Source organism: Sus scrofa, chromosome 10, assembly GCF_054392235.1.
Source record: "Sus scrofa isolate SSC_HxYL_T2T_F1_AM1 chromosome 10, Sscrofa_HxYL_maternal_Yorkshire_Landrace_v2.0, whole genome shotgun sequence".
In the NCBI taxonomy this organism is placed as follows: domain Eukaryota; kingdom Metazoa; phylum Chordata; class Mammalia; order Artiodactyla; family Suidae; genus Sus; species Sus scrofa.
In genome coordinates, this window is record NC_139392.1 from 3,820,228 (window position 1) to 3,846,701 (window position 26,474).

General features: G+C 42.6%; 2 protein-coding genes across 2 annotated transcripts in view; one reads left to right on the plus strand and one right to left on the minus strand.

Moving 5' to 3' along the window:
• LOC102166310 (uncharacterized) overlaps nucleotides 1-26,474 on the plus strand; it is a 671,646-nt gene that overhangs the window by 540,618 nt on the left and 104,554 nt on the right. The gene's annotated exons all lie outside the window — the stretch shown is intronic.
• On the minus strand, nucleotides 776-24,721 carry RGS21 (regulator of G protein signaling 21). Its single transcript, XM_021064097.2, has 3 exons — nucleotides 24,651-24,721; nucleotides 20,792-20,958; nucleotides 776-3,404 (listed from the first exon to the last, which is right to left on the minus strand). Exons 1-3 carry the CDS (start codon nucleotides 24,691-24,693, stop codon nucleotides 3,201-3,203), a joined length of 414 nt encoding a protein of 137 aa, XP_020919756.1. The 5' UTR covers nucleotides 24,694-24,721; the 3' UTR covers nucleotides 776-3,200.

The following is a 26,474-nucleotide window of genomic DNA, read 5'->3' on the forward strand; positions in this document are numbered from 1 at the left end:
GAAACAAACACAAAGAACACAAGACATTCTTTGCTTTTATTACATCAACATAGACTCTCACCAGGAATATTATGGATACATATAGTTACTATATCACGCGCAATTGGAAAAACTCTAGAAAAAAGTAAAACAATATAGGTGATTAGAGTGACTTCTAAATAAACACAAACTTAAAAAAAAAATGTTTGGAGAAAAGGTTTGACACTAGCTCATGTTTATAATGCCCTAAGGGTTTTAGATTTTTACAATATAGTGTTAGTAAAAAAAAAAAAATCTGTTAATTGTATTTTGAGGCTGAAATAGAGCCTTCCTATGCAAGTGTAAGACACTATTTGCAAAGCTTATAGGAAATCAGCACTCATTATTGATGAATTATCACTTTTGATACTGATATTCAAATAAATTCAAAAGGATTTTAGATGTTCATGGATTGTAGCGCCACATAGGATTGTTAAAGAAGCTAAAATTCATTTTGAAATATGTGTATCATTTGATTTCTTTAGCTCTCATCTAATGGAGGGCAAACACAAATTGTTTTAAAATATATTTTGTAGGAAATGCCAGAAAATGGAAAACACTGCTTGGGAAAACGCTTCTTAAAAGTTGAAGATCATATCTATGTCACTATCTTGTAATTTTCTTCCTGCTTTCCTGCTTAGCTTACGTTTTAATATTATTACTTCATTTCTTAAAGCCAATGTAAATATTTTCAGAACACGGCATTACACATAGTGAATATTTAAGTATGTTACTAGGAATGTTAATATTGTTATTCTTTTTTTTTGCAAGTTCATCTTTTATTTTAAAATTCCATCCATAAAATCACTCATCAATGATAATTGATGAAATAAGTAACATATAGAGTGAAAGAGGATATAGAACAACATACGAAGGGTGTACATCTGATATTTCACAGCAAATCCTCACTACCAAGTATTCCAAAAGCCTGAAGTTGTTTTTATTTCAAAAACCCGCAGTTGTTTTTGAAATATTCTTTTTTTTTTAGGGCCGCACCCGAGGCATATGGAGTTCCTAGGCTAGGGGTTGAATCGGAGCTACAGCTGCTGGCCTACGCCACAGCCACAGCAATGTGGGATCCGAGCCTCGTCTGCGACCTACACCACAGCTGTTGGCAACGCTGGATCCTTAACCCACTGGTTGAGGCCAGGGATCGAACCTGCGTCCTCACGGATACTAGGACAGGACCTCCTGACGTATTCTATTCTTTCTGTTCTATTAAGTCAGAACATCTATAGGTTGGGATGGGGGGGGGGTGAGTGGACGAGGTGGGAGGGAAGGATCACCGCTGAGCGTCTTTGGTTGGGATCTATTAGAGGTCATTCAACATCCAGTTTTTGAACAGATCATTTTGACACCCACTGTATTTTTACGCTCTACCCATTGTCTCCTTCTGCGTTTGATCTGTGACTTCTTGTGCATTCTTAGAAAAAAGGCGAGAGGCAGTCAGTGACCCTGGAGTCTTGCTCTACAGTAACAAGAAGGAGTTTGCAAACTGATTGTAAAAGGACAATCTGAATATTCAACGACAGGAACAGTGCCTGGATATTCGAGGATATTAGAGCTCCAGGTCTCAGCGCAGTTCTAATGGGGAGCTTCCTCTGCTGCCCTGGGAACAAGGTGCTGGTTGTGGCCTCGTGGGAAAAGCACTGGTCCTTCTCATCAGCAGAGCACCTTAGGAAAATAACCAAGAGCACTTTTTTTTTTTTTTTTAATGTCTAAAAGAAGGAATGTAACTTTAATGTCTAAAGTCCCTTTTACCTTTTAAAGTCTTTTTCATCTCGGAATAATTTTTAAATTCCGAATTTAAACAGAGACTCAATTCAGGTTTGAAGCGCCAGAATAAATGTCGAAAAGGGTGTAGTTCTTTTCCCTTAAGTGCACCTACAGGCGCGCTGAATACTTCACCACCAGTTTGCATTATGTCTTCTTTTAAAGAATTTGCAGGTGTCCTGGGGATGTTCCATCTGCATGTGTTTAAATGTTTGTTTTTCAAGAGAACAGGGGAGACCAAACTTTGTCTATCAAATGAATGGTTTGTAGAAACATAAAATAAATTATGCTGTTTTTCATCTATTTTCTAATGTTCAAATAATCTGCAAAATGGAGATTTCAGCAAAGCTGAATTAATCTGTGAAAACAAAATGGAAACATGCAAGATCTGTTGACTCTTCATAGCCTCTCATGTTGACATGAAATTATTCATACGTATCGTGGGACATTTATAGGTACAAAGAAGCAGTTTTAGGAACATCTCAAAATAAATGCATTTAAAACATTTCTTTGAATTTTATCAAGGTCCAGTGCTGAAGGAGAGAACAGGCACTTAACCTCACTCTTATTTGAATAGACGATGTTGCAATAATCTTTTATTTCATGAGATAGTCACTGCTACGCAGTTCGCAGTTCGTTGTAGAAGGACTGATCCGTGCCCCTTCGTCCTCCTCTTCCCTTTGTATTTTTATTAAGCTAAAAAAATCAATCCTTCCCACCCTCGAGGCCCTTTTTAAATATGCATGTGTGATGCCATTGAATTAAACCAAGTGATATATTTTGACAGTTTGATCAATGGCATATATATGTGTGTGTGTGTGTACACACACACATACATATAAATATATAGGCATTTTTCCTTTTAATTAATCTGAGGGCCATGGCAGTTTAGATAACCACCACATTATGTAGTAGACCCTGGTCGAAAAGAAATAGCTGAATATTCTAAAGGACATGTTATGTTTCGGGTCGGAATTTCTCTCTTTTATAGAAATGAGGTTTTGAATAATGCAAATGGTATTTCAAATCATGTACATAATGCTAAACAGTCTCCCACGCAGCAACATGAAGATATATAGTTTCTGGAATGTATAATGTCATAAGAACATCCACTTAGGTTTTAAGAGTGTGCTGTGTCTTCTTAAACGTCCTTTGTACTCTCCCAGTAGAGGCGAGATTTAAGTACCTGATAAAATAAACGCATTCTAAACAAGTGACTTAGACATTCAGGTTTCGTACGTAAAATGATTTCCCTATTGGAGTAAAACATGTCTTCTAAACCCTAAAGAGCCATATATTGCATTGAAATACTTAAACCATTCTAGCCTTGGAGTGATAAGAGTTGATCTGTCCTATCGGTTGTTTTTTCCCCATTTATAACCGGATTGTTAGTTTGTCATTTGCCTTCTCTACAAGAAAGGGAGCCATTTTTTATGATTTCCAACCTGTCTGCTATGTACCAGTTCCTTATAAATCTCTGACTTGAGAAATCGAGGAAAGGAATCCTTAGCCATGAGACTGTAGATTAGCTTCTGAGCCTCGTCAAAACATTTGCGAGTCGGTTCCGCGATGTTCTTTGAGATGAGGTCCCTGGTACTGAAGTCGATGTTAATCTGTGGGAGGAAATTGCATCGCACTGCGTTAGTGCAATCAAAGAATGCACGGTGTGTACAGATGCCAGATACACCGCGTTTGCATTTTTTTCTCAATGCGAAGTTAACCTGACACAGAAGGACAGAAAGGCCGTACATTCATTTTCCGAAATGCAGAACCCATGCTTGGTTTAATTGCTCTTCCTAGGTTGAGAGGGTTAGGTGGAGCGGGTTAGGACTGACAGAGAACAGAGGTCAGGCCTTAGTCTGAGATTATGAAAGATGGCCTATGAAAAGGCAACCAAGACATGTGATGATTTTAAATTTCTTTTCTTACCTGCCCTTTATTTCTTTCTAGTGCTTTGACCTTAATACCTAGAATGCCCTTCTCAGAGGAAGAACAACAATTACATTGTACCAGGCTGCCTTTCACCTACCCGTTTCCACTCTCCATCCTTCCTGGGTTGTTTCTCATATATTGCTTTTCATTCTAATTTGTATTTCTTTTTTTTAATTTTATTTTTTCAAATGATTTTTATTTTTTCTATTATAGCTAGTTTACAGTGTCCTGGCAATTTTCTACTATACAGCAACGTGGTCCAGTCATACACACATATCTACATTCTTTTTCTCACATTATCCTCCATCCTGCTGCATCACAAGTGACTAGATATAGTTCCCAGTGCTATACAGCAGGATCTCATTGCTTATCCACTCCAAAGGCAATAGTTTGCATATATTAACCCCAGACTCCCAGTCCATCCCACTCCCTCCCCCTCCTCCTTGGCAACCACAAGTCTGTTCTCCAAGTCCATGAGTTTATTTTCTATAGAAAGGTTCATTTATGCCATATATTAGATTCCAGATATAAGTGATATCATGTGGTATTTGTCTTTCTCTTTCTGACTTACTTCACTTAGTATGAGGGTCTCTAGTTCCACCCATGTTGCTGCAAATGGCATTATTTTGTTCTTTTTATGGCTGAGTAGTATTCCATTGTGTATATATACCACATCTTCTTCATCCATTCATCTGTCAATGGACATTTAGGTTGTTGCCATGTCTTGGCTATTGTGAATAGTGCTGCAATGACCATACGGATGCATGTGCCTTTTTCAAGGAAAGTTTTGTTCAGATATATGCCCAAGAGTGGGATTGCTGGGTCATATGGTAGTTCTATATTAATTTGCATTTCTTTCTGTTTCCAAATGTACTAAAGAACACCCCCTAAGTTTATGACACAGGCTTCCATGCCTCCCACAGAATGTATGTATATATGCATGCACATGTTTGTGCAGATATATCTTTTTCCCCTTAGACAACTGCACATAAAATTTTAAGCAAGGTCTAATAGAAATCTATGATATTAGGACACACCGTTCACCTGCAAATTTGTAAAATGCCCTAAAACTTGTAGGGGTACTTGTCCATTTCCATCCATATTCTGAGAGGCAGAAAATGTTACATCCAGGTTATTCCATGTAAACTGAAAATATCCCTGAAGTGCAGAAAAAACTTGAATCTTAAAATTCAAAGCTCACCAAAGGCAGGTGCTATATCTGTCTTATTCAACATTTTATTTTTTGGTACTTAGAAGAATAGCCACCACATAATGGACATTCAATAAATACTGATTGAATAGAATTAAAATATCTGTTGACAAAATGGGAGTGATTGTAAGAAAATGCCAGAATTTGGGGGGAGGGGTTCTGGTAAAAGACTCTCAATGACCATTTATGCTTTTTGAGTTGAAATTAAAGAGAGGCAGACAGACCTTCTATCAGATCTCTCCGTAGCTACTTTCTATTCATATGTGTGAAACAAGTTCTATAATTTCCTTCACTTTTCAATCACCATGGTGTAATTTTAAGGTTTAAGGACAAAATGAGTTAAGTGGTATCAAACTACTTTAATAGCACTATTGTACAAAGAAGAAAAAAAATATTTTGAAAAGAATTACCCAAGGCCACTATTTGCTCGCTGATTATTTTGTTCTTTCTGTAGAGATTTCAGGTTTTCAGGGATCCCAGGATACACCTGCTCTTTTATTTCTTTGACCATCCTCTTAGGTCCTCCATCAAACTTCCAGATGAAATGCTGCACTATCTTTGAAGGCCTCAAAATCTGGAATCAATCTCTGCTTCTTTATATAGGAAGATGGCATTGGGTAGTGGAAAGATTTTAGGATAGTTTTCAAATCTGTGTTCTAACAGTTATGAGCTCAGTGACCTGGGGTGAGTCACTTTCATATTTCCAAGCCCTGATTTTTTGTCTTCAAGTGAGGCAGTTCTGGACTGAGTTGTTAGAAGAATTAAAGTGAGATCATCTAAGCAATCATTGACCCCATAAATATTATGATTGTTATAGTCCAGCTCCTTTCTATGGTTGGAGAAAGGCCACTAGCATCTAAATACATAGTAGTAGTTTAGATTTGTATTTGAAAGATGAGAAGAAGCCAGTTCTTGAAGAATCTGGGGAAGAACGTTTCTGGCAGGATAAGCAGCACATGCAGAGTCCCTGAAGCAAGGAAGAATTGACTATGTTCTGAAGAGCCATGGTGCCTGGTTGCGGGGCGGGTGCTGTGAGCGAGAAGGAACGTTCCTGCTATCAGGGTGGGAGAGGTGTTGCAGGTCAAGTCTTGGGGGGCTTATCTCCAGAGTTGGGGGTTCTTATTTTTCTACTAGAAGCTCTGGGAAGACACTGATGATGAGTTCTGAGCAGGAAAGAGGTGTAATAACACGTCACGAACCTGGTATAGCACCCGCCTCCCAGTGAGAATTAGTGAGTGGTGGTTATGAGTGAGAGCTTGTAGTGGTTTCTAAAAATCTGGTTTCATAAATCCTGTCTTGTGTGGTGAGGACGTGAGACTCTATGTGGCCTGTTTCCTCCTTTAACTATGCCGTTAATTCTTTAATGCATCATCTGCAGTTTGTTTAACCGTATATCCCCTGTAGTGGTAAAGGGAGCAAGTTAGCGCCTTTAGACCTTCATTCACTGGGTGCGTGTTCACTGACGCCAGGGCCAGTGTGCCAGCACAGGGCCTGGTGCAGGGTGCTGGCTTCTTACTTTGAGGTTCTTAATCGCAGCTGAACCCCTACAGTCGCGCCTCATTCCCCACTCAAAAAGCCCAAAGCCCTGATCGTGGCATTCGTGGCCTTTATAATAATGCTCAAACATTTCCCTCCTCTGCGTGCCCTGAATCCCCACCCAACTGGACCCTTCCCCTCAGATTCCTTGTATTTTGTTACTGATGCACATTTTCCCATGCCATCCTGGTCTAGCTGAAAATCACTCCTTCTCACCCAAATCTTTCCGTCTTCTATGTGGTTTTTTTTTTTTTTCCTTCTCTTTTTGCCTTTTTTAGGGCTGCTTCTCATGGCATATGGAGGTTCCCAGGCTAGGGGTCTGATCAGAGCTGCAGCCGCCGGCCTACACCACAGCTCACGGCAACGCCGGATCCTTAACCCTCAGAGCAAGGCCAGGGATGGAACCCGAAACCTCATGGTTCCTAGTCAGATTTGTTAACCACTGCGCCACGACGGGAACTCCTATCTTTTATGTTCTTAAGCCTACATTCAAATAACATCTACCTTGGAGTTCCTGTTCTGACTCAGAGGGTTTGACTAGTATCCTTGAGGATGTGGGTTCGATCCCTGGTCTTGTGCCGTGGATTAAGGATCTGGCATTCCCATGAGCCGTGGTGTAGGTCACAGATGCAGCTCAGATCCTGCATTGCTACGGCTATGGTGTAGGCCACCAGCTGCAGCTCCAATTCGACCCCTAGCCTGGGAACCTCTGTATAGCGTAGGTGCAGCCATAAAAAGAAAAAAAAAGAACAAAAAAAGGAGTTCCCTTGTAGTGCAGCAGGTTAAGGATCCAGCATTGTCACTGCAGCTTGGACCACTTCTGTGGTGTGGGTTCAGTCCCTGGCCTAGCAACATCCACATGCTGTGGGCAGTGCCAAAAAACCACGCCCCCCCAAAAAAAAAACCCCCAAATAACATCTACCTTGTGAAGTTAATTCGTGGATTTTTCCCCTTTTCTGACCCCCAAAAGGAGATACTTACATTTCATCTGTCCCTCCCCATGCCTTGCACAGCATAAGGGTTCAATAAATATGTAAAGAGGTTTCCACATTTGTTAAAAGTCATGTTACATTTAGGAGTTCCTGTCGTGGCACAGTGGTTAACGAATCCAACTAGGAACCATGGGGTTTCGGGTTCGGTCCCTGGCCTTGCTTAGTGAGTTGGGGATCTGGCGTTGCCATGAGTTGTGGTGTAGGTCGCAGACGCGGCTTGGATCCCGAGTTGCTGTGGCTCTGGTGTAGGCCGGCGGCTCAGCTCTGATTAGACCCCTACCCTGGGAACCTCCATATACTGCGGGTACTGCCCTAGAAAAGGCAAAAAGACCCAAAAAAACCAAAAACAAAACAAAAAAAAAAACCCACCAGTTTCATTTTAAGCAGAACTATTCCATTTCAGTTTAAAACCGATAATATTATTTGTTCAAAAATGCCAAGCTGGTACTTCTGACTGATCCCTCTCACTTTTCTGATTTGCCTGCATTCCTACCCAGAGGCTGCCCCATCTCAGCTACTGATCGCTACGTGACAAGCAGGGACACCGTTCCCAGGAGATAATGCCTGGAATCACTGGTCTCGTGAAGACGTGTCTTGGCAATTCGGTTTAATGTCAGAGACAAAATATCACACCCACATGTTTGTATCAGTGTCATTATTTTTCTCCAAGGTGTTCAAGCTTGAAACTTAAGACTCCCCTCTGACACTTCTTTTTCCTTCTGATGTCTCTCTTTTATACACTCTGTGTGTGTGTGTGTGTGTGTGTGTATGATGCTTTGCTTATTCACCTTTTATTTCATTTCCCTTTTTTTTTTTTTTTTTTTTAATGGCTGCACCTGAAGCATTGGAATTTCCTGGGCTAGGGGTTGAATTGGAGCTGCAGTTGAAGCCTACACCACACCCACAGAGCCGCACCTGAGATCTATGCTGCAACTTGAGGCAACGCCAGATCCTTAACCCACTGAGCGAGGCCAGGGATTGAAGCCACATTCTCATGGATACTAGTCGGGGTCATTAACCCCTGAGCCACCATGAGAACACCCGCAGGGCTCTTTTTCATTCTCACGCCTCTCTCTCAGTTTAACCTTCTATAGCCTAATCTCTTCCTTAAATCATAGAACTTACCCCTTACCTGATACTTCTTCTTATAACGTCTTTCCCTTCTAAACACTCTGGACAGCTTACTACATCAATTTCACCAAAATGTCAGTTTCATTATATAACTATTCAGCTGACAACGCATTACTTTCTAGAACATAACATGTAAACATCCTACCCCAGCATTTGCGCTTCCTCATGCCTGGAGTTCAGTGCGTTGTTTTGAAATCATCTATTTATCTTTGGTGATATCCATACTTTCTCTTCCCAAAATGAATCTTTCATCTAAAGTCCTTGTTTATGCTGCTTCGCCATCGAAAATCCCTCTTGCCGCCACAATTTATTCTGTACAGATTATCTTCAATCCCTTATGATTTAGCTAAGTTGAATATCCTCCAAGAAGCCTCCCCTGATCCCAGAAGGAAAGCCACTATCACTTCCTTATTATCATTCATCATTTGGACTTAGAAATCTTAAAAAAAAATTGATTTCTTGCTTAAGCAGATTCGGCTACAGTAACTTTGGTAGTGTTAAGCCTTCAGTCTGATCATCAGGGAAAGAAGACTGGTCACTACAAAGGCAATCCAGTCGTCTGCGGCAGGCACTTCACCTTTTATCTGCCATCTCTTCCCGACTATTTTACCAATTCTTTTTTCTCTGCATGTCCCTCAAAATATGAGCAGGACAGATATGCATTATCTAAGATCTGTCCCCACATCTGGATTTTTTTTCCCTTGGTGACTTTGCTCCCATTTCAAAATGTTTGAGCAATTGGCCTTATCTCTAAAAAAACATAAAGATATTTAAAGATGATTATTTCAACGGAAAATAATACGTTGACATTTATCAAATATCACCACATGTGCTAAGTGTTCACATGGCTACTTTCTCTCGTCCATCCAGCTATCAGATGGGTAGGATTATTATCCCCGTTTTTTTCTGAGGAAAAAAAAAAAAGCTCATCTGAAAAAGTATTGCTTTTTGGGAGTCATTATTATAATTCATCCATGGAAAGTATTTCATGGAATGGGTGCTTAGGAAGTGTGCTCAAATCTGAAGATTACATATGATGAAGTTGAAAGTCAACCAAGAAGACAGATTTTGAGAAAGTCATCCAAAGGGGGAAAAATATCTTCTGAAAAAAAGCTTTTCTGAAAGAAATGAGATTTTAAGCTGCTCGTCAAAGTATCATTATGAGTCTGGAAGATTAAGGAAGGGACTTGTACATGGGAGGAAAAATTAAAAGAAGCCCAGTGGGGATTTTCAGGGGAGGAAGAGGAACTAACTACCAGGAGAAGCATGAAGGTCCAGTCACGTAGACGGCAGAGGTCTATCAAATAATTTTTACGTATCCTGAGAGCCATGAGGGGATTTTAAGTAAGGGGCTGATATAAACACGCTTGGAAAAAACCTATCACTGGTTGCTCTGTGATGTAATAGCTTGGTGTGGATAAAGGGATGAAAAATTAGGAAGTCGTAGCAGAAATTCAGGGGGCAATGATGGTGGATCAGGCTGGGTTGTGTCAAGAGAATGGAGGGAAATGCATGGATTTCAAAGATATTTCGAGAGCAGAATGGAGGGAGCTTGTGCCTGAATATTTATGAGGTAGGATGAGGAACACAATCTTTAAGAAGGACTGAAATCTTTAAGAATGAATTTAAGAAATCTTCTGAAGTGACTGAGTGTTCACGGATGGAATATGGCAGATGAGCAGAAGAGAACAAGGGCCATGACTATCAGTTACTTGGCTGGAGCAAAAAGAACGGAGTGGCCATTAACTGAGATGGAGAGACTCAGAAGAAAGTGGCCAGAAACTTGGCCTCGGTCCACCCAGAGCTTGGTCAAAACATTTCTGTTCAGCACCGGTGGTCAGAGGCCACACAGGATGCCCCTTTAAAGCCAGAAGACGAGGAGTTCTCACTGTGGCTCAGCAGGTTACCAACCCCAACTAGTGTCCATGAAGATGTGGGTTTGATCCCTGACTTGCTCAGTGGGGTCAGGATCCGGCGTTGCTGTGACTGCAATGTAGCTCATAGATGCTCCGATCTGGCGTGCCTGTGGCCAGCAGCTGCAGCGCTGATTCAGCCTCTAGTGTAGGAATTTCCATATGCGGCAGGTATAACCCTAAAAGCACACACACACACACACAATCAGAAAGCAAACAAAAAGCCAGAGGACTGGAAGATCACCAAGGAGAGTAAGCGTAAGCAGGAAACAGATGAGGCCCATTCCTCCTCTTGGAGGGTGTGCTGACTCCTGAGTAGGAAGAGCAAGGATGTGAAGAGCAATCCGTGAGCCAGGAGGCCATGTGAGCCCTAGCAGCCGATTGAGGGTAGTCCCTCAGCTACGAGAGGCTGGTCAGTGCTGTCTATGCTCATGAGCAGTCAGCCCAGGTGACATTGAGGCTAGGCTACCCAAAGCGCCCTGTCTGTCCTCCTTGACGCCCCCAAAACTTCAGGGTCAGACAACAGTGAAAGTATTAAGCCTACTGTATATTTTGACACATCCATTCCTTTCATGTCATCCCTTTGGGGGACGTGTCCGCAGACCATTCTCCCAACTTGACTCTCATCTCAAATTTGATTTTTGGCTGGGCTCTACTGGAAGATTCACAGAGAAATCTCTCTCTCAAAAACAGGAGAAAGAGATGTTGATCTTGGAGCAGACGGAAGGTGGCACCCCGGAAAGGAGGTAATTCAGAGACGAAAGACCTTCCAACTCTATGGCCCTGAGCCCCTCCTGAGCTCCTGGGAGGTGCAGGGAAACTTAAACTTGGCTGACTATCTCCAAACTAGTTGGTCCAGAGCTTGGTTGAATGGTGTATCAACTGATGACATCAACAGTTATATCTGTATTAATTACTGACGTGTATTTTATAGTATTTTACAGTATTTACTGCCGTGTATTTTATGGAGACACCCACGTTTCAAGGACGCTGAGAAATACATTTACTTTGCTTTTTTTTCAAAAGGTCGCACGTTATCTCAAGTACCTGAGACCGCTGCACTGCCAATCTCAGAAAACAAGACTTAGGATTGCGATTCTTACAGAATGACAGCTGAGATGTCACCGCGACTGTTTAGCGGCTTTTAAATGCTGTCAATTTTGAAAAAGCCTTGACACAGCTGCCACCGACAGCAATCCATTGCATTAAAATGACTGCCCTCTGACTGACGTTTGTGGTAGCTGTTTAAAAACGATTTTATTATAATGAGGCAGGGGGTTTTTAATACTCAGGTGATTTTGATCACAGCAAGTTATGCAAGCCAATGCCTCTTTTCTACACCAGCCGTTTTAAATTCTTTTGGCTTCCAACAAGTTATTTTCGCTGGAAGAAGACATTTTTGGCTGTACCTTTTGGCTTTCCTGTGACCCTCAACTGTGCTTTATATATTTTTACATAATTTGAATGAGAAGTTTTCAATCGAGCTCTCACATTCAAATTAGGTAGCCTTTCCCTCATTTAGAATGTATAGTGGAGCCAGAGAACGTCATTATGCAAAAAGTGTGTGCATGCATATGCAAAATGCTTTACTCAAATGGGGCGGGCAGGCAGCTCCCTAGACCTCATTCACAACAGAGCTGGAAAATTACGATTCAAATTAAAGCCGCCTATAATCGTGTTTGGGGTTACATAATTCTATTTAATCACCACGAACACCTCTGGTATGACTTCATTTTTGGCATCATTAAAGGCACAGGAATACCCTGAAATGTACCGGGAAAGGGGGGCTCTTAACGTTGAGACCAGCCGCGTTTGTAACATCAGAAGGCATCCACCCTGCACAGGACTGGATCCTTTTGTCATCATGGGTTTTAAAGACAGAAATAAATGACACGGGCTGGGAAGCAGTACTCACACCCTAAATGGGGCATGTACAAAAAAGAATCAAACGTCGTGATCAAAATATATAAAAGCATAATGGATGCGGGTTGCTAAAAATAGATGTACATAGCCTGTGCTTTCCAGAGCAGCTAAAAGGGAGTCCAACCCACTGGTTTCCTTCACCAACCCTAACGGGCTAGCGCAAGATTAATTTCAGTGGCACGGAGGGGTGTAAAAATTCAAAACACACCTGAGCGTTTTGAGTTTTAGTTGAAAGGCAGCAATCAGTTTTGCAAAGGGCCAAAATGATGCTGCAAAGTATGAGAGGACATATTCCTGCCATTTTTTTTTTTGTTGTTGTTGAAGAAGTTATACAAATTAGAGAGCCTATGACAAGAGAAATGCAGCGTTTAATGGGAAGGAAGACAGACCCTGCACGGGAAGATGATTGTATGCTTTCGCCTTTCGCATAAACACCCGGGCTCCCGGGCTGGGTCATGAACATGGGAAACAAGCAGTAGATTTAGAGAAGGAACCTGAAATGGAAAAGCAGGGGCCGAAGCCCTGCCTCCCCACAGTCTGTGTGTCTTAATGACTGCAGGACTCATCATTTTACCTTTAAGGCTCGCTTCATCTTTTACCCGTACAAGGGGGAGGACCCGCATGCCTCCCTAAGACAGCACATGCGGTGGTCACATCAGAAAGTCCATGTCAGAGCATCTGGGCATGTGTGGCTTAGAGTTTCTTTAGCTCTGCTTTTCTTCCCACCTCTTCCTCCTCCCCTCCTTCCCTTCTTCTCCCCTCTTCCTCCTCCTCTTCTTCCACCTCCCCACCTCCACCTGCTGTCTTCAGAGTTTAAGATGAAATAAGTAAGGATGCAGAAATCTCGGGGGTCCAGGAGGTGCTGTTGCCGCACCTTCCACCGCAAGGCACACAGTGCCAGGCTTCCTGCACTCCTGGACCAGCCTTTGCAGCACTGGCTGGTCCTTTGCTTAACGCTTCTTTCTCTTGCTCGCCTGTTGTCCCTCCCTCCTCCCATCCTGTCTTGTTTCCTTCTACACTCAAATTTCTGATCAAAGCTTACTAATTACTTCCTCTGAGATACATTTCCTGTCCCCTTAGACTTGGATGTCCTGAGCATGCCGCCACATCACCTGTATTCCCTTCTCACGACCCTCAGGAAAGTTTATTGCAATTAGTGTTTTGTTTTTGTTTGTTTGTTTTGGGCTGCACCTGTGGGATACAGAAGTTCCCAGGTCAAGGATTGAACTCTCACCTCAGCAGTGACCTGAGTGGCCGCAGCCCAATACTGGAGACTTAACGCCCAGCACCACAGTGAACTCCTGTAATTATTGGTTTATTTTTTTATCTAGAATCTTCCTACCAGGATGGCTGGCTTTATGTATTCAGAGACTCTCTTTTTTCTTAACTGCACCAGAATGGTGCTTGGTCTCTAATAGACACCTAACTTTTGATCAGTGTACAAACACTTAGGAAATGACTAAGTAAGCAAACATTATATCTGGAGGTGATTCTATAGTGGCGGAGGCCACTGCTGGCAACGTGTAGGGCAGGACCGGGGTTCAAAATAACATCAGCACCTGGGGGAAGTGGCACTTAAAATGCAAAGAAAATAGGAATATAAAATGGAGAATACAGAATTGGCAGTGTCATCACATCATGAAACCCCTGCCCCGGGGCTTCTCTCCACCAATAATCCGCGTGTCTGTTTCCTCCCTCAAGATTCTGTTAAAACGAACCTCATTTAAAACAAAGGCTTTATCTCAATATTCTGCCTGCATACTGTTGAATCTTATCCTTTCAGGTACAATGCAAGCAATTTAATCTGCTTTTTTTTTTTTTTAATTTGCATTTAGTCATTTGTTGCTTTGATATTTTTTCCTATTCTATGTATATGTATATATTTTTTTGGGGGGAGGGGTCCTGCCTGTAGGGGCTTGATGTGGGACCTCATTCCCAGACCAGGGATTGAACCTGGGCCACAAGGGTGAAAGCTCTGGCCCTAACCACTAGACCATCAGGGAACTCCTTATGAATTTCATTTTTTAATCCATTTAGAGTGAAAGGTTTTTTTGAGCCAAACCATCATTTCAATCTATTTTTTCCCTTGTGTTTCCTTATTGAGCTGCCTTGTTCACACAGCACATTAAAATTATATTTATGTGTTCATTCCCTTTTCTCTTGCTTAGACCGAGCTTCCCTTCCTTGAAGGGAATTTATCTTATGAAGGTGAGTAATAATTGGTGCAAAACAAGCATTTACTGATGTGAAATAAAATACAAGTCAATAAATAACATCGTACTGCATTAAAAATAAAAGCAAAAAATCCAGACACAGATATTTAAAAAGTGTCCTGCACAGACCCATTAAGATACCTTTCCCTTTATGACTATAGTTTCCTCTGTTTGTTTTTTTTTTCTTTTTTTTTTTTTTTGTGTTCTTCTAGGGCCACATCCGTGGCATATGGAGGTTCCCAGGCTAGGGGTCTAATTGGAGCTGTAGCTGCCGGCCTCCACCACAGCCACAGCAACTCCAGATCCAAGCGGCATCTGTGACCTACACCACAGGTCACAGCAACGCTGGATCCTTAACCTGCTGAGCAAGGTCAGGGATTGAACCCGAAACCTCATGGTTCCTAGCCAGATTCGTTAACCACTGCGCCACGAGGGGAACTCCTATAGTTTCTTCTGTTTAAAGAGTTATGATATCCTCACATTTAATAAAACCATTTAAGAATTAAATATTTTCTACTGGTATTTTTGACTTGAAAAATGGCCAGTGTGCTTGTTCCTGGATTAGTCATGTTATGAATTTGAATTTACCTGACGTTTAAGATACTACAACACGCGTGATTTGGATCATTTTCTAATCTCACAGAATGGCAATCACAGAATGGCAGTACTCTTTAATCACGTATTTTCCATCCTGACCACTTCTCTTTGCAATATAAGGGATGACGATACAAATATAATGTATATAAATGATATAAAGATAATAGACATGTCAGGATCTTGGCTGAATATGAAAATACTATTTTAATTTTTTGAAGATGTATATACTCTTTTGAAATCAAGCTATGTTTTCTTGAAAATTTCCAAATATTCTAAAACGACTGGTCTAAGTCGAAGGAAAAATAAGTAAGAGTTAAGAATTTTTTCCCTTTGTCACCCACAGGTTCTTAGTGCTTGCAAAGGAGGGATGCTTTGAAATACACAATTCTTTTTTTTTTTTTTTTTTTTTCTTTTTAGCTATTTCTTGGGCCGCTCCCATGGCATATGGAGGTTCCCAGGCTAGGGGTCGAATCGGAGCTGTAGCCACTGGCCTACGCCAGAGCCACAGCAACGCGGGATCCGAGCTGCGTCTGCAACCTACACCACAGCTCACGGCAACGCCGGATCGTTAACCCACTGAGCAAGGGCAGGGACCGAACCCGCAACCTCATGGTTCCTAGTCGGATTCGTTAACCACTGCGCCACGACGGGAACTCCTGAAATACACAATTCTTATCTAACAATGTTCTCTTTTTTCAAATCGCTTAGTCAAAATACCTGGCTCACACTTCTTTTTTTCCTGCAGCATCTTCTTCTGAAAATATCTAGGTACAATCCATTCAATGAGCAGCTCTATCTGAGACTAGTGATTTGCTAATATGTTTTTCTAATATGTGTTCATATACATACATTCATCAAGTCTTTTGTTTTTTTTGGGGGGGGGGGATGCTGGTGACTGCGCCAGGCAGAAATTCCTGGGCCAGGGATAGAACCGGAGCACGGGCAGCGACAACACGGGGTCCCTAACCTACTGAGCCACCAGGGAAGTTCTTACCCAGCCTTTTAAAGTCGTTTGTTCTTAGGCCTTCTGCAGTGGTTGCTTTCAAGCTGGTTCGGGGGCATTTGGATTGACTTGTATAAAGAAAGGAAGGGCTGAAAATTTCTTCGCAATTGTTGGGCAGGATGTAAACCCTAGAAATGTGATCTGGCTCATCATGCTCCTCTGCCCTGTGTGGCTGATATATGCTTTGTCATAGGTAAGGAAACGGAGGCTCAGGGGGTAAAACGGGTCACCACACGATGACAGGATGTGAATTCATATCTCTAGTCCGTACATGTTCTAAACATCACACTAACTCTCGCTACGAGAGTAGAGACTAGAGAGATGGTACCACTGACAGAGGGCATCAAGCGATTACTCCCACCTCTCGCTGAGACCTGAAAGTTCAATTTGCATGTGCAGCTTTGCCTATTAGAGCAGGAAGCTGAGAAGCCCTCGTGACCTCAGTTTATAGACAGGGATCATTTTCATACCTTTAGTATAGTCTCATTGTGAACTGTCTAATTGCATCAATTAAAAATGATTGTTGTGCAGGTTCATTCCCCGGCCTCGCTCAGCGGGTTAAGGGTTCGGTGTTGCCATGACCTGTGGTGTAGGTCCCAGACGCGGCTCGGATCCTTGGATCCTGCATTGCTGTGGCTGTGGTGTAGGCCAGTGGCTGCAGCTCCGATTCGACCCCTAGCCTGGGAACCTCCATATGCCATAGGTGTGGCCCTAAAAAAGACAAAAAAAGAAAACAAGTTGGAAAGAAAGTGAACGGCCTCTAACTGACGTCTGGATGATGTGACCTTGTTAGTGTTCTCTGTTTCAGGGTTTTCCGCCGAGGAAATTGGTTGTAATTTTGATTCTTGACGAGAGTCAGTTATACAACTATAGTTAAATATAGAAAACGGGAGGATACTTTCATATGCATCTCATCCTTGAATTAATTTTCCACCTATGGAAATCATATATTCTAACCTCCACGTCAAATATGCCACCTTGTCTCGTTATGTCTGCCTACTAGAGAAATCTGGAATTCTTCCCTTTACCTCTGCTGCTGCCTGTCCAGCCTTATCCCCTGCTCCTCACTAACAATAGCGAAATGCTTGCGGTTTCTGGGAAACACCTGGGAGCTTCGTACATCCTTGCGACACACTGCGCCCTTAGTCCTAAATAGCCTTTCCTCATTTGCGGTCTTGGTAAATGTTACTTATTTCTTTCCTAACAGGACTTTTTCCCGCGTGAACACTCTGCAAGTCCATCGCCTAACTCTCCAGATAGACTTAGTCGCTCTTTCCCACTCTGCTAATAACAGACTTTAAATCATGTAAATTACCGTGTTGCTCATTGTGTATTTGACTGGTTTTATCACATGTCCGTCTCCCCTGTGTGGCTTCATGGTGGGAAGAGGCACTCAAAAAATCCATTTAGTGAGTCCACATACTAACAGTAGCATTATATTTAACGTAGAAATGGTGGACTACAGGGGGCACCTTGAAGACAGCAGCCGCTCTACAAGAGACCAATGCCCATTAGTAATTTGTTTTTTTATTTCTAGGGCTGTACCCGAGGCATATGGATGTTTCCAGGCTAGGGGTCAAATCGGAACTGCAACTGCTGGCCTATACCACAGCCATAGCAATGCGGGACCAAGCTGCATCTGCAACCTACACCACAGCTCACGGCAGCGCCGGATCCTTAATCCACTGAGCGAGGCCAAGGATCGAACCTGTGTCCTCAGGGATACCAGTCGGAGTCATTTCTGCTGAGCCAGGACGAGAACTCGCCGTTAGTAATTTAAATTGGAAATTATTAATGGCAAATAATAAGAAAGATAATAACTCTTTCAAATGTATATGTATACTTCTTTGTTTTCAATGAGAATTTTGTCATATTCTATAATACTTATAGACACTTCAAGGAGGCAATATGATTATTATTTGGAAAGAAGCTATACATTTAATTATATTTTATATCATAAAAATTTATTAGATGGACAACTTATTGAAGAACTAAATGTTTTATATCCTAGAATAATAACTGTACTACTTTAAAAAATTATTGCTATATAAATTTATTGTGGAAGAAGTTAGGAAGGTAATTAAAACTATTTTGTTAAAATTGATAATTTTTATATACTGTAACTTTGAATTCAGCTATAATTAAAAGATTCCTTTTTTTTTTTTTATGGCTGCAATCACTGCATATGGAAATTCCCAGGCCAAAGTTTGAATCTGAGCCACAGCTGTGACCTGTGCTGCAACTGCAGCAATGCCAGATCCTTTAACCCACTGCACCAGGCTGGGGATTGAACTCACACCTCTTCAGCCACCCAAACCGCTACAGTCGGCTTCTGAATGCATTGTGCCACACGGGAAACTCCTCATTTCTTATTAGATGATTTTTCACACATAATATTTGCGGACATTTTCCTAAAAGAATCATTAAGTGGATAGATTCATAAAAGAAGGAAAAAAAATCTGGCTTTCAAGCCAATATCACAATAAGTAGGATAGCCTTAGCGTTGGTTTCGAATCCTTTGAGGGACTGACACATTGGTCAACTTGACAGTCTTGTATACTACATTTTCAATTTTCCGGAATTATTTATTGATTCTTAGATAGTGACTGGGAAATGAATGTTAGAATAGCTCCGCAGGAGTTCAGTCCCTTTCTCTTTCCCCTTGAATTCCAGACTAAGCTTCACCGGTTCCTATGCCTGCCACGTTCTGCTGTGCCAGTAGACACTGCAGTAATTAATGTCCATCTCAACTTGAGCTATTGATTCAGCACCCTTCTGTCCTAGAGTTTCAGAAATGCGTGCATTTCATCTCTTCTGTCCTCTGTCCTCGTAAGTACAGTAACTTCTCATACATGAATTTTAATTTTGGATTAGAAAACATAGTAGCTGTCACTTAGGAGAATATAAGTATTTCAACTCTGTAAGGAAAGATGATGACTTATGCTGGTAGGTTAGGCTTGGGGCTAGTGCTTAATGTAGCTTCCTGGGTGCTGTTTGTGCATGAAAACTCTTTGCTTATGCATTATGTTCAGTGAGGACTAAGGCAGGTTTTTTTTTAAATTTTTTAAAGTATTTATTTATTTATGTATTTATTGCTTGTGAGGGCTGCACCTGCAACCTATGGAAATTATCTGAGTCATGTCTGCAACCTACACCACAGCTCAGGGCAACGCCGGATCCTTAACCCACTGAGCAAGGCCAGGGATTGAACCCGCCTCCTCAAGGATACTGGTCGGGTTTGTTACTGCTGAGCCACAGTAGGAAATCCTCAAAGCAGTTTTCAAGTGTAAGTAGCTTAAATAGATTAAACTGTAACCATGAAAGGGATATGTGGAGCTGCTCCTGGTTTGGTCCTGGAAACGAAGTCCAATATGAATGAGACATCACACACACAAAACACTTCGGGGAGCTATTCTGGGAGTCATTCCAGGTTTCTCTCTAAGGCCTTTTCTATTTACCAGATCTTTAAGCAGCCCAGGTGGGTCCTGACCACTCGAGACCAGGCCTCACACCTTTGGCTCATTTTCCCCCTTGTGTGGTCCGGCCACCCAAGATAGCTACTCTCCGGCTGGACCGGTCCCTGCTTCACCTACATCCTCCTCACGTGTTGACCTTCCTCCTAAATGGGGGAGGGGGAGCCCAATCAGGAAACACCCACGTACTCGCTGCCACCCAGCTGGTGTTTGTTGCCTTCTTTTGATCACAGTGGCTCCCCTTTGATAGTGTAACAAAGGGTCGGGGCCCAAGGGCTCATGAGGGCTGTTGTGCTTCTGGTTTCCCTGGTGACCAATGAGCCAATCTGAAGTCCGTTCTCCCACGGAGCAAAGGCTGCCGGCCCTGTTCTGCCCCATCGGCTGCCCCCCAGGTGGGGTGCCGCTCTAGAACTTTGCTTCAGCCAGGACGCACCCCCATCCATTAAACCATTGTCGCTGATGCTGGGCCCTTTCTTTGGTCTTGAAGTTGGGCGAGCACGGGGGCTTGGAGGCCAGCAGGCTCCCGCCCAACAACCACCAAAGAAATAAAGGTAAGCAAACGCCTCTTTGAGAAGGTAAGACGTGATTATCTGCTAGAATGTGGGCCTTCGAAATAGTCAACTTAAAGAATTTACGCTGTTAGCAGTAGTATTATGTTGGTAGTAGTTGGTCCCATATACTTCTTTTTAATTTTAAAACTTAATTCAAGAGTTCTATTCCAAATTGACTCATGTGGTTGACAGAGGAAAAGCGAAAGAGAATTTGAAATCCAGCAGCACATGCAGGTAGGATTTCTATCGGGTGAGCCGTTCATCTGTGATACTGGACAGGATTTTTTAAGAGCCTGCATGCTGTGTTCAGGAAACAGAACCGTGGAAGCATTTAGAAGCTGCTTAAACATATTTGCTGAGTCAGGCTAGAGGATCACTCTAAGGAGGTTCTGTTGGAGTCGATGGATATTTTCTGTTTGACTCCCTCGTGACCATTTCGTTTACCTGGAGACGGACTCAGCGTCTTTCAGTCGGGAGCAGATTTGTTAGCGGCCGAACGTTCGGGACCATGGCATATTTCACTTACCTCTTTAGGGGCATCCGCTTCGATGAATTCCGAATAAATCACCTTGGCTTTGGAGACAAGTTTTTCTGCACTTTCTGTTTTCTTAAAGTCTTCGCAGGCGAGCCAGAACTCCACATTTTCTTCACTAAACTCCGATTTGAGGAATGTTCGAAAAGCATCTAGGCCAGCTGGAAGATACATGAGAAAAACTCCTGTAACACGACCCAAGTGAGTACACTGCACAGGGTGAGCATTTGAGGATTCAGTGCCAAATACTTTGCATTTGTCTGCATCTAACATTTATAGATGTATTCTGTCTTTTTTTGTCTTTTTGTCTTTTGTTGTTGTTGCTATTTCCTGGGCCGCTCTGGCGGCATATGGAGGTTCCCAGGCTAGGGGTTGAATCGGAGCTGTAGCCACCGGCCTACGCCAGAGCCACTGCAACGCAGGATCCGAGCCGCGTCTGCAACCTACACCACAGCTCACGGCAACGCCGGATCGTTAACCCACTGAGCAAGGGCAGGGACCGAACCCGCAACCACATGGTTCCTAGTCGGATTCGTTAACCACTGCGCCACGACGGGAACTCCTATAGATGTATTCTGAACTTTAGAAAACCTTATTTCGGATCAGCCGTCATGAGCAAAATACTTGTAGGTGTATTTAAACACTGAGCATGTTTTAAATTGAGTAACCACAGGTATTGGGTGAAGCTTGGGATTCTCATAGGTCCTGGCTCTTTCCACGATCTTATTTTCAGCCAGCTTCACACTTTTTGCTATTTCTTTTGCTGTCCTAACCCTTAAGTGTGTGACCCCCTGCGTTGTCTCTCCCCTGCCCCTCTTTCCTCATCAAGATGTGCTCTGAAAGCGTCTTTCTTGGGAACACCTGGAGCTCCTTGGAGACCGTAATTCTAAATCCTTTAGGGCTGAGGATGACAAAAGCTGCCTCCACCGAGGGGCAAGGGAGAAAAGTCATTATCAGGTTCCTGCAGTTGGCAGAACTATGCCAGTACTTGGCGTTGAGGTTCCTCCGTTTCAGTTGGTCCCTTCTGCCAGCACGTGTCTGTGCAGAACTGAGACTGTGTCTCTGAGGAGGAGACACCTGTTGGCACATTGGTCACTCAGAGGGATTGGCCCCCCTGCACTCTGGTGGCTTTCTCCTCGCCCTGCCCTGAGGGCCGCTCTGCCTGGGCTCCCAGCAGCATCCCCCTGACGCTGTGCTGGAGGCTGACTCTTCATGTTGCGAAGTAGGGAAAAATAAACTTACAGAGAAGTGGGGGCAAGGAAGAACTGATGAGAAAAAGAAGCTATCAGAGAAAAGTGTAGGGAAAGGGGGCCTGAGTGGCTCGTAGGTTGCCGCAGGTGGAAAGTATTGTCAGGGTCAGGGAGAGAATACAGACGAGAGCTTCATGGAAGAAGGCTAAAAAAAGTGTCTAAAAACATGGGATTGAAAATAGACAATTTTTTAAAAATTATTGCAAGTAGAGTTGAAATAACAGGTCCTCGCAGAAGGTTAGCAGGTGCCAATTAAAATTCTTGGTAGAAGTGTGGGGGAGGGTGGATGTCATTAATACGTGAGCCCTCTAAAAAAATTCAGTTAATTGCACATCTCTTGCACTTTAAAAACACATCCGAGAAGCTTCTGTGACACAAGTTGGGTTCTAAAAAATGTGTCTTAGGATCACAGTTAAAATGTGCTGTGAGTGTGGTCCAGCCCATGATGAATTTAAGAGGTTGAAGCTGAATTTCGACTAAAATCTATTTTATAGAGAAGGAAAAGTATATACTTCGCCAGTACCGAAGGCATAGTGTAGATTCTCGTCTGGTGTCATTTTACATGTGTGTCCTTAGGGCATGTGAAGCTGTTCCCAATTCAGATTATCTAAAGGCATCCCAGAGGTGAACTGTGTATCTGTATACAGAAGAAGCTGTGTGTTTTCCCATCCTGCCGTTTTAATGAAGGGCGGCAGGGACCTAGCACCCATTGCCTGCTCTTCTCCTCCCACGGCTCTGTTGAGGACACAAGGGAGCCCAGGAAACAGCTCCCACCGTTGCTGGTTATCTCTGCAAGGATGCACTGTTGTTGAACTGCTCTTCTGTACATTCAGTTGGAATATTCAGAAGATGTCAGGAGCTACCCACAGTCACAGCCCTGTTGCTGAGGGTGCTCCGGGGGCCAGAGGCAGTGGCTGTTGGGGGGACGAGGGCTGACTCCGCAGAAGGTGGGAAACCCACCCTAGGACCTGTGCCCGGCACATGCAAGGCTTGTCCTCAGGTCACAAAACAGGCCGATAATGGGCAAAAGCGTCTGACTTCCTGAGGCCCTTAGCAAACCTGCTGTTAAGTAAAAACGAACCATTCCATTCACGACTTTCACAAATGCAATTCCATACCCTTGACGTCTTTATTTTATTTTTTTAATTTTTTTTTTTTTTGTCTTTGTGCCTTTTCTAGGGCCGCTCCCACGGGATATGGAGGTTCCCAGGCTATGGGTCAAATTGGAGCTGTAGCTGTAGCCGGCCTACGCCAGAGCCACAGCAACTCGGGATCCGAATCCAAGCCACGTCTGCGACCTACACCACAGCTCAGGGCAACACTGGATTCTTAACCCACTGAGTGAGTCCAGGGATCGAACCTGCAACCTCATGGTTCCTAGTCGGATTTGTTAACCACTGAGCTACAACGGGAACTCCCCTTGACGTCTTTAGTACATGTACTTAATTGGATTCTAGTGGCACTATTGATTATTTTATGTCTATGGTTTAGGAATAGGTAGTTTCAGAATAAAAACATGAGGGTGTAATTTCATCTACTTCAATTTAACTTTATATATAAATAAATAGCCATGAAGAACTTACTCAGCTTTTACCATGTTTTAAACTTTTCTAATATTCTGATATTTACTTTATAAATTGATTTTATTATTATTATTTTTGTCTTTTGTCTTTTGAGGCCCACACCTGTGGCATATGGAGGTTCCCAGGCTAGGGGTCGAATCCGAGCTGTAGCCGCCGGCCTACGCCAGAGCCACAGCAACACGGGATCCAAGCCATGTCTGTGACTTAGAGCACAGCTCACGGCAATGGCAACGCCGGATCCTTAACCCACTGAGCAAGGCCAGGGACCGAACCCGCAACCTCGTGGTTCCTAGTCAGATTCGTTTCTGCCGCACCAGGACAGGAACTCCTACTTTATACAGTGGAAATGCTATTTGATTGGAGCCAATAATACTGCATTTTAAACACTTTCTGTGTATACTGCTACAGTGTCATTTCTATCCCATAGGAGACAGAAATGCTGCAAAGCAGGGTAATGTACAACAGAAACAGAAGTTCTAGATAATGTTGAAAATGACTCTTTTGGTATTAAATGCTGGGATACTTATAATTGACCAAAATTACCTTATTAAGCCATCATATCAATCATAAATGTATATATATAGACATTTATAGTTGATATGCATAACATGTAAAGTGTATATATTAATACATACACATACCCCCTCTATATTTTTCTATTCCCTGAAATAAGAGAAACCCAATTGAAATCAGTACTTAAAACCTTATGGAAAACAAGTGATTTATTTAACCTTTCAACTTTTCAACTTGTAACAAAAGTGGTCATGATACACATGAAATGATAACGAGTCTGAGGAATTGACAGCTTTATCACTGCCTCTTTGGGGTTTTCTTGTTCATGTTTGGAATTTCTGTAATCTTGTTTTAACCCAGCCTAATTCCATTTAAACTTCGGGCGTGTATACTTGGGTATGCCTTTGGCAATCTTAGGCTTCAAATACTGATGAAACTCCTGCTTAGTAACATGTCTACAGCTTTTCCTCATCACTGTTTTTGAACCTGTTATCAGTCAGCTCTTACCTTGGTTGCTTAGAAGGGTGTCCATGTTCTCAGACCAGGCCATTGTCTCTGTAGGCGGTGACCTGTGGAAACAGCATCTACCCTTGACAATAGCATCGTAATCTTTTTCTTCTATAACCTACGGTGATCGTTGAGTATGTGATTTGTGGAATTCTATCCTTTCAGTGGGCTTTGCATCCCTAAGCTGGGAAAGGTCAACACAAATTAGAGAATGTTTTTCCACAGTGGGCAGCCAGAGCCAAGCAAAGCGGAATGCCATTTGGCACCAGCAAATTATTTATTAATCTAGCCAACAGTGTTAACAATATTTGCAAATTCTTGAAATCTGGTAAAGACACAAGAGAGAGGGCTCATTGTTCTCTGGAGCTGTGAATTTCTTCTCAATTATATTCGTGGTTAATTGACGGGGCACTCATGTGTCTCTTCCTAAAAAGTTATGATGGGTTCAGTAGGGATGAACAGACTGTTTTCTAAGTGTTCGTGGTATACAAAATTGTCCACTTCGTAATTATGCATCTTAAAGTTTTTTTTTAAAAAGTTTTAAGGATTTCTACCATGTGGTGATATTGAAAATGTTTATTTATAGTGTTTTGTGGAATCTTCATGCCACCCTGAGACAGCCTTTATTTCTCTCCAGACTGGTGTGCTTCTAGTTCTGAGCTGATTTATTTAAATCTAGGAATCTGTCAGGACAGAGAAATATCTTTTCCAAAGCAGCCCAAAAATTTATTGATTTAAGTCTTCTGAAGAAGGTATACTTTTGGGGATGTGATGTAGAGATGATAAATTTAAGATACAAACTTTCCGAGAGGTAAATATATCATGCATTATTCCCCTTAATAAACAAAGATTGGGATGAAATAAGCCTCCATCCATAGAAAGCATCTGCTGCCCAGAAAAAAAAAAAATCGCAGATTATGCCGCTGTGATGTGCAAGCGACTTAGTTATGGAAGGAAAAGGTGTAACTGCAGGTTGCTTTATAATGAGGGGTAATAGCATCGTCTGATATCCAGGCATTCTTCTAGAATTTTACATTGGCAGATCAAGGTGAGGAACCTAACTGTGTTAGGGTGAAGTGATCTCTAGGCTTTTATATTCTGGTACTTGCTGTGGTTTGCTGCAGTTTTCATTGTGTTAGTACGGACTGTGCTCCCTCTGCTGTCGCAGGTGTATTTTCAGAGAGTGAAGCCTGACTTTGTAGAGGCTGCGCGGGGAGGGGTGGGGGGTGGGGACACGGGCAGGGCACGTGACCGGGAACTCACTTTGCTATTTCCCATCCCTTTAATTTCCGGTCTCTCCTTTCTTTTATTTTCTTCCCCAATGGCAGGCAGCTAATTTTCCTTACTCTCTTGTTCTCCTAAATCTTGGGGACTCAGGTTTCCTATGAAGGCATTTTGAAGCAGTGGTTTTTCATTCAGTTGGACTTTTTTTGTTTTTTTTTTTTTTTTGTCTTTTTGCCTTTTCTAGGGCTGCTCCCATGGCATATGGAGGTTCCCAGGCTGGGGGTCTAATGGGAGCTACAGCTGCTGGCCTGCACCACAGCCCCAGCAAGGCCAGATCTGAGCCACGTCTGCGATCTGCACCACAGCTCATGGCAACGCAAGATCCTTAACCCACTGAGCAAGGCCAGGGATTGAACCCGCAACCTCATGGTTCCTAGTCAAATTCGTTAACCACTGAGCCACAACGGGAACTCCCCCGGTTGGACATTTTAAATGGTTTGGCTTGTTTCTGTCTTTCATAAATGTAGAGTGGGAACCAATGTAAGATTTAATTTTATGTTGAAGATCTTGTGTACACTCTAGAACCTGTTACTCTACCAT

Coding starts and splice junctions, on each gene's coding strand:
- RGS21 (XM_021064097.2), bottom strand. CDS start 24,693: ATGGCCTGGTCTGAGAACATGGACACCCTTCTAAGCAACCAAG. Junction 20,959..24,650: donor CACCCTTCTAAGCAACCAAG/GTAAGAGCTGAC, acceptor TGTATCTTCCAG/CTGGCCTAGATGCTTTTCGA. Junction 3,405..20,791: donor AAGCGGATGCCCCTAAAGAG/GTAAGTGAAATA, acceptor TTCCTCCCACAG/ATTAACATCGACTTCAGTAC.